The 14,131-nt window shown below is 34.5% G+C and overlaps 1 protein-coding gene across 8 annotated transcripts in view; it reads left to right on the forward strand.

Moving 5' to 3' along the window:
• Window positions 1-14,131, forward strand: part of CNTRL (centriolin) — an 84,633-nt gene that overhangs the window by 22,064 nt on the left and 48,438 nt on the right. For 3 of the 8 annotated variants that reach the window (XM_049710758.1, XM_049710759.1, XM_049710761.1), the window contains exons 7-12: window positions 97-290; window positions 4,198-4,254; window positions 6,349-6,468; window positions 7,435-7,663; window positions 8,999-9,108; window positions 11,099-11,293. In XM_049710758.1, the coding sequence (XP_049566715.1) occupies window positions 97-290; window positions 4,198-4,254; window positions 6,349-6,468; window positions 7,435-7,663; window positions 8,999-9,108; window positions 11,099-11,293 (905 nt within the window). Of the gene's footprint in view, window positions 1-93; window positions 291-4,197; window positions 4,255-6,348; window positions 6,469-7,434; window positions 7,664-8,998; window positions 9,109-11,098; window positions 11,294-14,131 lie in introns of those variants that run through there. The other 5 variants (XM_033427297.2, XM_012532864.3, XM_033427300.2 and 2 more) reach the window with 3 other exon arrangements.

Consider the following 14,131-nt stretch of genomic DNA (forward strand, 5'->3'; position numbering starts at 1 on the left):
TTCTAAGACTTCTTTTGTTATTATTTGAGAAATAGTCTTATGTTTCTTCAAATAGAAAATATAATGATCAATAAACTATTAAATTTGTACTAGCAGAAGAGGTAGAAAGACTGGAAAGAGACCTGGAGAAGAAGGTGATGGAAACTGAAGAGCTTAAAAGCAAACAAACAAGGTTCCTCGAGGAAATTAAAAATCAAGATAAGTTGAACAAATCATTAAAAGAGGAGGCCATGTTACAAAAACAGAGCTGTGAGGAGCTAGAGAGTAACCTAAACACGAAAAATGAACTGGTAAGTCCGTATTTTACATTGCCTTGACTATATTCTCTTGAAATAGAAAATTCTTTGTTGTTAGGTCTAAAAACACAGCTTCCTGACTATAAAATGGGGAAGATGTGGTTTAACAGAAATATGTGCAACTGGTTTGACAGGTTGTAGTTGACTGCACACTCTATGGTATGGTTGCCCAAAAGATGCATACTGTCTTGAGCTGTGTTATGTGAAAGTATGATATCCAGAACAAATGAGGAAGATGAAGCCCCACACCGTGGGGAGTTGGTCAGACTGCCCTTAGATGTCTGTATTTTTTTAAACAACAACACCGTTGGTGAGGCTGTACGTTGGCAAAAACTTTTAGAAAGCAATTTGGCAAAATTATCCAAATTTAAATGGATGTACCCTATGTCCTGTATATTGGAAATATTGTATATAATATTTATATTATTTATTGGTTATTATGTAAGTTATAGTATAATATATATATATTTCTAATAATATAGTCTGTAGAAATGGTACAAGAATGTATAAAGAGATATATGTAGATACATGTGTGTATGTATATAAATATACATATACACATATATATACAAGGACATTGACTACATTATTGTCTATATTAGCAAAATATTGAGAATAACTAAAATGTCCCTCAGTAGATATCCATGTGGTAGAATAATAGTGTTCTTATCAAAGGAAGGCAGAGCTGTATATCCTCATATGGAAAGACGTCTAACATATATTGCTATATGAAAAAAAGCAAGCTGTATATCAAGTATGGTCCTATATATAAAGGAAGTATATAATAGTATAAGTATGTGTAAGTCAAATGGTAGAATGTATACCAAATTCTTGACAGCAGTTATTTTAGGGGAGTAGAATTATAGAGCACTTTCAAATTGCCATATATGCATATCTTTAATGTTTAAATTTTAAATAATTTGGCTTTACGGTTAAAATAGGTAGAAAAGATATCTTAAAAGAGAAAGATTTAGACAGACTAGATAGCATATCTTCAGAAGGTACCTGACCCAGAGGCTTCAAAGGTCTTGAGACCATGTCTGAGAAGTGGCCAAAGCAACAGGGGTGTCCAGGCTGGAGAAGAGGAGACCCAGTGAGCTGTGGCAATTGCTTTCAGATAGTCAAAGGACTGTTTCATGGAAGAGAGACTGGAGTTATTGATGAAGGTACCAAGAGTTAAAATTAAGAAATGGCAAAAAGAATTATAGGAAAACAGTTTTTCATTTAGTAATGAAGAAGAAATCTATATAATAGCTGTCTTGAGATAAAATGTGATAACTCTGGAATGTGTGTGCTATCACTGAAACAGGCCATGTGCTCAGGGTTTAGGGAAAAGATAAAAAAAAACATTGGTCAGGGAGATGGACTAAATCACCCTAAAAGCCCTTTTCAACCTTGATAATTTGATTCTGTAAAATTATTAGTCTACTTTCCTTGAAGAAAAAAATAGCTATTGGTACTCTCTTTTTCTTTTGACAGTTCTTTTTCTGATCTGTGCATAACTTAGAGAATTGTATTTCTCATATAATTAGCAGAATCCTTGATACAGTTATCTTTTTTTTTTGCATCCCCCTTTCAAGATTGGCATTCTGGCTTAGTTACTTGATTTATTGACAAGAATTCTGCCTAAGCACTTACATTTTTAAGCAAGAAAAAAAAGCGTTCCCTCCTCTGTATAGAGAGGGAAATTGTTACTTGAAATCCAAATACTACTTAATTACCTCTTTCTTGAGCTCTTCTTTGTCAGGGGGACATGATAAAAGACAGGGCAGCTTTCCCAGCTCTGTTAGTCAAACATTCGGAGCATTTGTGGCTTCCTTCATATGCCTCTTATTTGAAGGTAGTTTTCAAATATGTCTGCTGTATTCTGAAGGCATATTATATATGATGTTAATAAACCAGTGATTATCAATGGTCTTATAATATGCATAGATCTTTTGCACTCCATTCCATAAGAGTGGAATGATGAGTAATTAAATCATTGAAGACATATTACAATCAGTTTTATTTTAGCAGTGAACTCTTTGTGCCATCACTTAACAGTTGTATTTTAAATACAAAAATAAAACAGTACTTAAAATAAGCACAGTACTTACTTTGGTATCACTTGATATTTGTGAACATTTAATAAATTTTCCTGAGTTATTGATCTTTTTCATAGTGTAGAATTCATCTTGTATTATTAAGACAAAAAAACATTATGATTTCCATATGCTGACTCCCTGGTGCACGTTAAGTCAACCCATTGAAAATCATGGCAAAATATTTTATTTTATATTTGTGTGCTATCCCAAAATTATGGATTATTATAGTTGTCTAGTTTTCTCTTTTGTTCGTTTATTATGTTGATATGTTTATGCTGTAAATAAATGTTTTGTAAATTGTCAACAGTTTTTGTTCGTTTTTTTTTCCTGTAATTGTTTTCAGTTAGAAGACAGACTGTGCTCTTTTTGAGTCATTATGTTACTTTTATCATTAACTATTTAAAAACACTTTATATACAAAGTTACTATATGTTTATTATAACAAATTCAGACAACACAAATGTATACACTAGAAAATGAAGGTTTCACTCTTCCCCTGCCACATTCCTTGGAGGTTAATATGTATCCTTTTTGTTTTCTATGCTTCTACAATATATATATAATTACATAGTGTATATGTAATTATATATATTTTTGAATGTTTTGTGATTTAAAAAAATTTTACTATATATTTTTAAAAATTCTGCCATCTTATTTTTTACAAAACAGTATATCATTGGACAGCTGTCCAAGTTAAAAAAATACATACACGTGTATATGTGTGCACACATATATACACACACACATAAATTCTTTTCAAAGTGTATATTGTGTTCCACTATACGGATTTTCCATGATTTATTTAATCTTCTCTTATTGATGAATATTTAAGTTGCTTCCACTTTTTTGTTATTAGAAACAATACTGTAGAGAAAATCTTTATATATATATATACCTTACGCATTCATACTAGTACTTCCTTAGCATAATCACTATAAGTTCTAAATTTTGATAGCTATTAATGTTACCCCTCAAAAAGCTTATAACTGCTTCACACTTATATAGCAGTGGGTGAAAGAGCCCACCCCCACTTGATAGTATTATTTTGAACTTGTAAATAGGATAGAAAAAAATGGAATCTCATTGCTTTAATTTCGCATTTCTTTAGGTATTGGAGAGCTGAGTACTGCATATGTATTTCTTAGCTATTTTGTATTCTTCAAATTCATATTGTTTTGCCAGTTCTTTTATTATTCCAAAGGACTATTCTATGTTAAAAAAAAAAAAATTTTGTGTCTTATTCCAAGAGCCTACATTTGAAAAACATTTTCCATTATCTTATGCAGAATATCTGGTGATAATATCACCTATAGTTGTATAATGTTTTCTAGTTTCATATAATAATTCCTCATATAGTAAGTCAATTAACTTATAAATGAAGCATTGTAACATTGAAGGAAAACTTCTGGTGGCCATTTAACCTGTAGTAGTCCCCCTCTCCTGCCACCAACAAATGTTAACTTTAATATTAATGTTACTCATTGTCTTTTTGCAAGTTATTTAAACTCCTGTACTTGTTTCCTCATTTTTAAAATGAGGATGATTTACCTGTCCTGCCAGCCCCACAGAGTTGTGAGGACTAAGTGAGGTTATGAATATGAAAATGATTTGAAATGAATCAAGCTAAGTAATGGAAGGTGGTAAATATAAAACTCCATTAGAATGATGATAAAATGTGTCCATGTGAGAATAATGCAGGTATTAATAACCATATCTTCCTAAGGTAAGTTGTCAGTAAAGAGCAGCTTATGTTGTTATAGCCTCACTCTCTAGAATTCTCCAGGTGATGGTATCTGTTTGCTTCTTTCTCCTTTTAGCCCTTGTTTTGGTTTCTTGCAGACCCTTTTCTGCTGATTCTTTATTCTTCCTTAAAGGTAGTTTGTTCAGGACTGAATTGTATACTATGTTTTTCATGGTTTGCATGAAAACTTGTATTAATATCCTTATGTACATTTTAAGTTTTGAAACTGGCTTGCCTTTTGAGAAATGTGCTTGTGTGTATGTATAATTTTTTTTAATGATTGTTTACATAGGAGAGTGAATTTGAATGTGGGGGAAAGAATTTGTATCATTTTTCCTATTGGTAAATATGTTAACTGCAGTCAGCTCTTGATTATCCACAGCTAATACTTTCCCGGGCTTTGACTCCCACTTTGCTCCCATTTATGCATTTCTTCAAAGGACATTTATTGAATGCTTACTATATGCTAAGCCTACTGCTGTAAAAGACACAAAAGTACTTTAAGATGCACAGAGTATTCATTATTAAAGTTGAGCCTTGAACAACACAGGGGTTAGTCCACGTATAACTTATAGTTGGTCCTCAATATCCTTAGTTCCTCAGCATCCACAGATTCAAACAACCACCGTCTAGTACTATAGTATTTACTATTGAAATGTATGTGTAAGTGAACCTGCTCAGTTCGAACCGACATTGTTCAAGGGTCAACTGTATTTGCCTGTGGAGACCAGTCCCTATAGCCTCCACCGTTCAGTCACATTTGCCTTTGTTTGTCCCCACTGCCACTGATCTTTAGGGAGAGAAGCGCAAGATTAGTTGACATTGTTGGTTGTGAGTTGCCTTCTAGGGACTCAGGGACTTGTGAGCATTCAGTGAAAGCATCAATGTGGGTAATGTGCTTGACACCCTGCAGCAGGACATCGAAGGCAGTGTAGTATAATAGAGTGTCGGATTTGAAATCGGGAAACTTGGAACTGAACTCTGCCTCTTCCACTACCAGCTGTGCAATTGGACAAGTTATTTAACCTCTCTGTACAGCTTTTATCATCTCATAGGGTAGTTATGAAGATTCAGTGAGATGGCATATGTCAAATGCTTAGCATGGTGTCTGGCATACAGTGAGTACTCAGTCAGAATTACCTGTTATCCAGGTTAGCCTTACTTCCACTCAGTTGGATAATCAGGAGGTGACTGAAAGCTAAATCATGCACGACTTTGATTTCACGGGCCTTGTAAAATGTTCATGTTCGTTTATGTTTTATTTTCTTCAGCTTGCATTTTTATATTAAAGAAGTGTTTCTGCATGCCTTTTTTTGTCTGGTATCTACTGTCAGATGCTGGGGGGAATGAAAAAGCAGAAATCACTTAGTGGACCTTTGAAATGAACTCAAGGATTGCTTTAGTAGAAAGGGGACTGGTACTGGTAGTTAATAAAATATTTAACTTCTGCCACTAATCTAATGATGTATCTTTTGACAAGTCAGTTCACCAATCTGGGACTCAGTTTCTTTATTTATAAATTCAGAGGGTTAGATTAGATGATTTTTCTTCTAGCTCCTAAAATTTCTAAGAATAACTGAAAAGTTGTAATTACAGTAGGATTACTTTATTAAAAATTTAATATCCTATATTTGGATCTGATTGAGCTTATTCACATCCCTTATCCTCCATTACAAAGAACAATGTTCTGAACACTTAAAACTGAGATGCCATTAGCCAAAATACTACAGCAACATCAGTACAACAATTAAAACCAATCTCCTATTTTCATCCTTCTCGCTCCTTCTAATTTCTTAGTAAATGTCAAATATTATTTCTATCCATGATTTGAAACTATCATGAGTCAGTTAAATAAATTAGTACCAGTTATTGGGAAATCAGGAAGCAGGTACTTAGTAGACTAGTTACTTAAAAATAATTGATACAGAGTTATTTTCATGTTTGGATAAAGCAAATTTAAATGATTTTTAAAACTTTTACTCATTGTATCCTGAAATAACATATAAACTTCAAAGGTCTTTTATGTGATCTCTTATGAAATGATAATTTTGTATTTCATTCTTTGTAATACTTTAGAATTAAGATAAAATGCTCTTAATGTTATTCTATTTGCTGTGAGATTTTAAAAAATCTAATTATCAGTTATAATTAGAGCTTGCCACACCACTGTACCTTTATACTAACTTACTGAATCTATGTGTTGTTTCATATCAAATTGGGCCAATAGCTAAGGCAGAAGACCATGGAACTAACTCGAGCATGTCAGAAACAGTATGAACTGGAACAGGAATTGGCTTTTTATAAAATTGATGCTAAATTTGAGCCACTGAATTATTATCCATCAGAGGTGAGTTATTTTGATTTTGTAGTAATCCACAGTTAAAGCCAGCATAGAATGGGGCAGGGGAGGGCAGGGTGGTGGAGATGTTCAAATGATTTTATCAATAACCACTCCATGTTTTTCTTAAGATACCAGCAGAGTATTTTGGTTGAATCTGTGAATTATTTGGCTCAGTGAGGTAGAGCAGTGTCCAAAAGAGGTTAAAAGCCCCAAGAGGATATTTGCCCACATCCATATTCGTAACCATAAGCAGCCCTTCTAATCCTGTTACCTCACTCAAGAGTGTGGTTGATCAGCTTCCTTAAATCCAAACCTCCAGGAAAAGTGCACTGCCTGCTTCAGTGACCATGGAATAGACATCTCCCTACATTGTTTTTTCAATAATCAGTGGGTTCACTATTAGTCAACCATTATTTGTACAAATACCATAAATGCCACTGCAACAGGGAACTGTTTAACTTCCAAGCTCCAGTCAGTATCATATAAAATAATATATGATAATAAAATGTCATATCAAATATGATTTAGTAAAAATTTAGTATTTAGTAAATACTAAATTTTTATGAAAAATTATTTTAGTAAAAATTCAACATTTAAAATTTATTAGACTGATATTTTACTTATATATCAGCCAAGAAACCAAAATAAAACATGTAGATTTCTGATCTGAGAGATACAGCAGTGCTAAAAACAACAACAAAAACCACATAACTGTAGGCACTTTCTTAGTCAATCCAGCTCACTGTTTGGGGATAGGAGGAGTAATCCTTTTGAGACCATTTTTTGTTCTAGTTCCTTTTTAGTATATTAAGAATAAGATAAAAGAATTATATATTTTTTTAAACTTCTATGTGTGTAGGATTACTATTTAGGCAATTCTGTGATATATTCTTCATTAATAAAATGAATAATGTCACTCGACTGCATAGCAGTTACTTATTAAGTCATAAGATTTATTTATTTTGTTTTTAGTATGTTGACATTGATAAAGCCCCAGACGAAAGCCCTTACATTGGCAAATCCAGATACAAGAGAAATACGTTTGCCACAGAGAGTTATATTACCGATAATGCCCAGCTAGTAGAGATCAAGAGGATGGATCCAGATGAAGGGGAACAACTTAGAAATGAACATGTGAACTTGAGAGCCCATACGCCACTGGACACACGACTGGAAGACAAAGAAAACAAAATAAGTGCAGGTTAAAAAAAGTTACTTTAAATTCTTTAAAAATACAAAAGAATATATAAGCAAATTTTGTTTTTTAATTCTTCTAGTTAAACATGCTGAAGTTATTTATTATACTGTTGTTTACATGAGACATCTAAAACAAAAGCAGTGATTCATTGAGCAGATTATTTTTTAATGATTCCTGTTATGAAGAATGGGGTTTTTGACCGTTATTTGATAGCAGCGTGTCCAGGGGCTCCAAGAATGCTTAAATTTCATCCTGCCAACAGGTGCTCCTCACCATTGGACTTACACATTCAAAGACATAATTAGTAATAATTGAAGCAAGTAAAGTTATTGATTCCTATACATGTCGCCAAAACCTAAAGTAGTGCTTTGGATAAACTGGATCAGTGCACTCTCCTTAGGCTTAGGCCTGAGGCTGGCCTCTGACTCTTCTTGACCTGCCCCACACTCCACTTCGTCAACTGCACCCCGCCCTCAGCCATCTAATTCAAGGAATCTTATCACTTCCTGGCAAGTCACAAAGAGGAAGAAATCAATCCAAGGGGACACTTAGAGACCTTCCAAATGGCAAACTTTGGACCCACTTCCTCACTTAGCTGTATGCATATGGCGGAAGGAGAAAGCAGACCTGAGTTCATTCATCTCACTAGTAATCATGACCCATTGTGGGGATCTCAAGCAATGAGATTAGTAGCCCATCTTCCCTTGGTTGGCAGCTAAATGGAATACATGGAAGGCCAATAGCGGTTGACTTGGAGAGGGGAGAAAAGAGGCCGAATTGTCCATGCCTGCGTATACTATATGCAAGGCTCTGGAAGGGGAAAGCGAAACTAAATCACACCAGCCTCAAGTTTTATAGGAGGCAGGGAGGGAGAAAGAAATCAGGAATTTGAGGTGGAAAGTCACTGATTTGGGATTACCAAATCAGTAGTGAATTTCTTGATATTGAATCCCATCATAAAGCATTTGTCTCTAACACAGGTTTTTGTTTAATACTCTAAACCTAATTATAACTTGGTGACATGTAAGCACATATTTACAAATAAAATCCTTATTCTTTCAAAAGAGTTCTTTAATGTTGGGAGTATCAAGTAGAGCCCCTTTTATGTTAGGATTTTGCAAATAAATGGATCAGTTATAGCTCTATGGCATATCATGAAACTATTCTAGAGATTAACTAATAGAGAGGAAAACAATCATAAGAAATTACTTTTTTTTAATTCCTGTGTTGTATAATTGCAGAATTTAATTGGAGGAAGTTATTGCTAAGAAAAAGGTAGAAATTTGAGAATTCAAGATTTTTCTTGTGTGCCTGTGTGCATGGTTTTTAAATTTGCAGCACAAGCTCGACTATCAGAACTGCATGATGAAATAGAAAAGGCAGAACAACAAATTTTAAGAGCTACTGAAGAATTTAAACAACTGGAAGAAGCTGTACAACTTAAAAAAGTAAGTAAAAGTAAAGCTGCATTGCTAAGAGAAAATGCCAAAAATGAAATGTGTTTCCCTCTTCATAACCGTGTAAAAAAATCTTTATATCAGTGCTGCCTAATTAATTACGGAATAACAAATTTCAGAGTCAGATATGGTTCTAGCGTTTTCCAATTTCATTTCCTTCCATTCAGGATGACATCCTATTAGCATTTAATAGAGTGTATAAATACACATTACTTAACCATTTATGTAAAAAGATATATTCAGTCTACTGTATTATGAAAGTGTCCAATTTATCCAGGGAAGCTGCTTCCTAATATATCTCTCCTAATTTAATTAAGCACTCACCACCTTTAAGATCCTGGAACCTAGATTAAGAGCCAGAAAACACCTCTACAATGAACATTATTAAACATGAGTAGCAAAAATATAAATGATATAAAATATGGTACACATAAAGATGATGTCATGAAGAAGCAAGCAGCTCAAACCCATGATGTAGTTGCATAGGGAGAAAGTTCAAAAACGGAAGAAAGTTCAAAAACTAAACATTTTAGTTTTTAAGTAAGTAAAAGGTTTTAGTTATTTGCAACTTTTAAAAATCAGTATTTGAAAATTGTGATGGTAATGTATTCATACCATAGTAGGAAGAAAAGAAGGTGAAGTCCAAATTATATATTCTTTTAAAAAGATAACCCTGTGTCATTAGTTTCAAATTATTTAGTAACTAGAAATTGATTCAAGTTTATGTGGCAGTTGCTGACTGAGCTGGGCCCTGAGTAATGAAAAAAACGGATGTGTTCCTCTCTCTTGGGCAGGAAGTAGGCAAAAAATAAGTAAAAATAAGTTTAAAAGAAATGTATAGTTAAACAACATAAGTTCTAGGGGGGAAAGAAAATTAGGAGAGACAGTAAAGAGGATGTAGATTGCTGCAACCCACAAACACCTCACTGAGGAAGTGACATTTAGGCTGAGACCCAAAGGATGAAAAAGAGCCAGTAAGGCAGAATTAAGGGCAAGCATATTCCAGGCAGAGGTGACAGTGTGTGCAAAAGACTTCAGACTAAAGATTCCTCTGCAGGATGAGGGAGAGTATAGTGGAAGATGAGGTTAAAGCTCATGCCAGGCATCATAGGCCATTTTAAGGGGTTTGAATTTTATTCTGAATGTAATGGGAAACCTTTGAAGGACTTTAGGTGGTAGCATGGCTGATCCTATTTGTATTTTTATAAGGTCACTCTGGCTACTTGATGAGAGTGAAATGGGTTGAGAGAGATGGAAAAAATGGAGATGTGTACATCGGTTAGGAGGCTGTTGTTTAGTACAGGCAAGACATGATAATGGCTTGGACTACAAAGGTGATGGTGGACATGGAGAGAAAGAAGACTAGGTAAAATCTGGCAGTAGAATTGACAGGACTTAAAGATGGATTGAAAATGGGAGATGAGGTGGATGGAGCTATTAAGAATGATTTTAATAATTAAATAAGAATGTTTTATAACAGTACTGGCGAAAGCTTTATATAGATAAATTGGTAGAAGTAAATAATGTACATAATTTTTAAGTAAATGGATGCTTACAAAATGTGCTTGGAAAAAATAGTTATTTTAAATGAGTAAGTATAATATAGCCTAAATTTTTCATTACATTGTCAGTTGGCTTGATATTCTAATACAAGGGTAAGTGCTATATAAAGTCAGCTACCATTAATATTATGGTTATTATTATTAATAATTTATAAATTATTTATACTAATATGACAACTTCATTTCTACTGCTATTTTCATAAGCTTTTATAAAATAAAATTTTCTTACATATAATAAGGATAAAAGTATAAGATATGAATGGAGTGCCTAGGTATCTCCTGCATTTTACTTTTATTATTAAAAAAAGCCTGATAGAGCATGGAATACCTTTTCAAATTGTACTAGTTGTTTTCTGTAAATTTGTAAATCAGTGTTGCTGTCCTCTGTTAATTGTATGTTGGGGTGGGGGGGGAATTAGATTTCAGAAGCGGAGAAAGACTTTCTTTACAAGCAGTTGAGTGGTAGGATACAACTTCTAAATAAATTACGCCAAGAAGCTCTGGATCTAGAAATGCAGATGGAAAAGCAAAGAGGAGAAATTGCTGAAAAGCAGAAGGAGATCAAGGACCTGCAAATAGGTATTGATAGTCTGGATTCCAAAGACCCAAAACATGTAAGTAAATGAAGAGATCTTTGGCTTGTTCTATGGGGATGAGCATATCATTCTTTCTAGGTATTATGTCTCATCGTTTTTAGCCTCAGAGTCCTTTCTGAAAATCTCTTTTAGTTTGATGCACAAATCTGAGCAATACATATGTTTATATGTGTGTGTATATACAATATGAGTGTATGTATGTGTATTATATATATACATATGTGTGTATATACATACACACACACACATATATATGAAGTGTGTGTGTGTGTTTAAAACAAAACAACCTAGGGCTTGATGGAGGTAGTAGCTTTCAGTAGAACAATTGATGAATGATATACATATTTTTTTTAAGTAATTGAATTTCATTATATTTCAAATCAAGAGTAACCTGCTCTAAGGTGCTCTCCAAACCTCTTACTCTTTCTCTCTCCTTGTTTTATTTTCTTCTTTCTTAACAGCAAGGTGGCAAGATGGGAGAGCTGAGGGGGTTCGGAGTCCTTTTTCTACCTCTTCTTTAATCCTTTATGCAAATATTCCACTAAAGCTATTTGTTGTTTCATATTGTTTTGTTTTGTCCTTAAAAAGAAAACATTTCTCTAGAGTATGTCTTCCTAAAATGTGGCCAGACGTGGTCAGGTGGCTGGATGATGGAGTTAGGTTCTTGTCTCTTTCTGTCTCTACTCTGTAAAGTCTTACTAATGGTTTATATTTTAGCCAATATTTGTAAAATAGAAGTAAGAATATTTCCTGCATATTTTACTGGTATACTTTGAATAATAAGGTTATTTAAAAAAAAACTTTAAAATCTCTGGATTATGAGAAACCATAGAATTTAACATGGTAAAGACAATGCACTATAATTGCTTTATGTACTTGACAAGTTATTTAGTTATCCCTTTAAGCATTTTAGTAAAATATCATAGATATTTTTTGGAGGCCAGCTAATTTTGACAAAGGGTGACCATATCATCACAGACATAAGGTCTTTTATAACAAAAGCCTAAGACTTAGTATTAAAATTGAAACCAGGGCTTCTCTGGTGGCACAGTGGTTGAGAGTCCGCCTGCCGATGCAGGGGACCCGGGTTCGTGCCCTGGTCCGGGAAGATACCACATGCCGCGGAGCGGCTGGGCCCGTGAGCCATGGCCGCTGGGCCTGCACGTCCGGAGCCTGTGCTGCGCAATGGGAGAGGCCACAGCAGTGAGAGGCCTGCGTACCGCAAAAAAAAAAAAAAAGAAAAAAAAGAAACCAAAAGTAGTCTTGATTATCTTGAAGAATTTTCATTACATGAAAAATTAGAGATTTTAAATAATATATAATATGGTCTGTGATATCTTCCTGTATCATATTTATTTGTTCAGAAGTCTACCACCCCATGTAAGGCCCCTGAGGACAGGAACTGAATCCCCAGGGGCCAGTGCTATGTTTATGAATGCTTGCATTAAGGAAAGTAGGGAAGAACTGGCCTATAGGCACTACCCAAAGCTCCTTTACTCCCTCTTGTAGTTCTGTGATCTATGAGTGTAATCAGAACCTAGATTGTCTGTTTGCTTTCAACTTAGGACTGTGATAGTCTTGGCATACCAGGAGTCTAATACACACTGGATATCTGTAAAGAATTACATATAGAAAGGAGTTAAATGAGAAGTAGGAAAGGCATCCAAGTTTTGAAGGTAGTCAAAATCAATCTGTAATAGTGGAGATGAAACATACAAGCCAGATTTTGAAGTTCCTTTTTGGTATTGTTAAAACTTGTGAAGGTTACTTCTTAGGGTTACAGTCTTAGTCTGAGCACCAGAGGATGTCTCTTTTTAATTTGTTCACCTGGAAGGAGCATCTTTTTCTAATTTGCACAAAGTCACCTTAACGCCTAGTGTTAGGCACCCCATTTTAGGCTGCAAAATGTGAACATTTTAGCAAGAGGGAAAGAATCAAGGATGGTATTCTGCATATTTTTCTGCAGATTCAGGCTTTTATTTAACTTTTATTATCTAATCAGATGAAGTATCTTTCTGAATAGCAAATAGAATTTAAAGTAAAAGCTTGAGAGATTAGGAAACAGTAAATGACTGAGATATGATGGAAAACAAGTATGTTAAGTGCCAGTGACGTGTCTTGCATTGCACTTGGTTTTAGGCACATATGGTGTGGAACTTTATTTTATTACAGCATCCAAATGAGACTGGTGACTTTTTAAATTTGCATAAAATGAAAATATGATTTAGAAAGATTAAATGATTTCCCAAAGTACCCCCTTTTAGGAAGAGGCAGAGCCTCACAAAGGAGTTACAGGTCTACAGAGATTAATTATTTTTAAAATTAGCTCAGAGCCAAGCCAAGTTTTCAACAGACATAAGCATTTAACTAGTTTTCAAAAGGAAAAGGTACTATATAAAAATCAAATCCCATTTTAGTTCTAGAAAACATTCGCAGAAGCAGAAATACCACAGGAGCAAACATAATAAAGGAAGATTTGTATCCCTGTTCCCTGTCTAGCAATGCTCTATGGGAGCAAACTGTATGCTAAAGGCAATTAATCTGTAGTAATCTGTTGCAAAGATTGTGCGTGATTGGCCTGTGGAAGCTTCCTGTGTTGTGATTTAAAGCACGGAGGGTGTGGCCTGCCTTCAGAGGCTGCTTGTGATTGGACGGGCTGGGCTGCCGCTCAATCTCTGCCAGGAATGTGGTTTGAAGCGCTGGGAGGTTAGAGGCTCAGAGGCGTTTACAAAATTGTGGCTGTCAGAGAGGGAAGTGCACATGAATTTCAAGACAGCATTAGAAAGCGTTCCGCCCACAGTTCCTCTGTTCTCAACGTCTCAGTTTTAACAGGACAAATTCTAAATTAAGGTATGA

Source organism: Orcinus orca, chromosome 6 (genome assembly GCF_937001465.1).
Source record: "Orcinus orca chromosome 6, mOrcOrc1.1, whole genome shotgun sequence".
NCBI lineage: Eukaryota > Metazoa > Chordata > Mammalia > Artiodactyla > Delphinidae > Orcinus > Orcinus orca.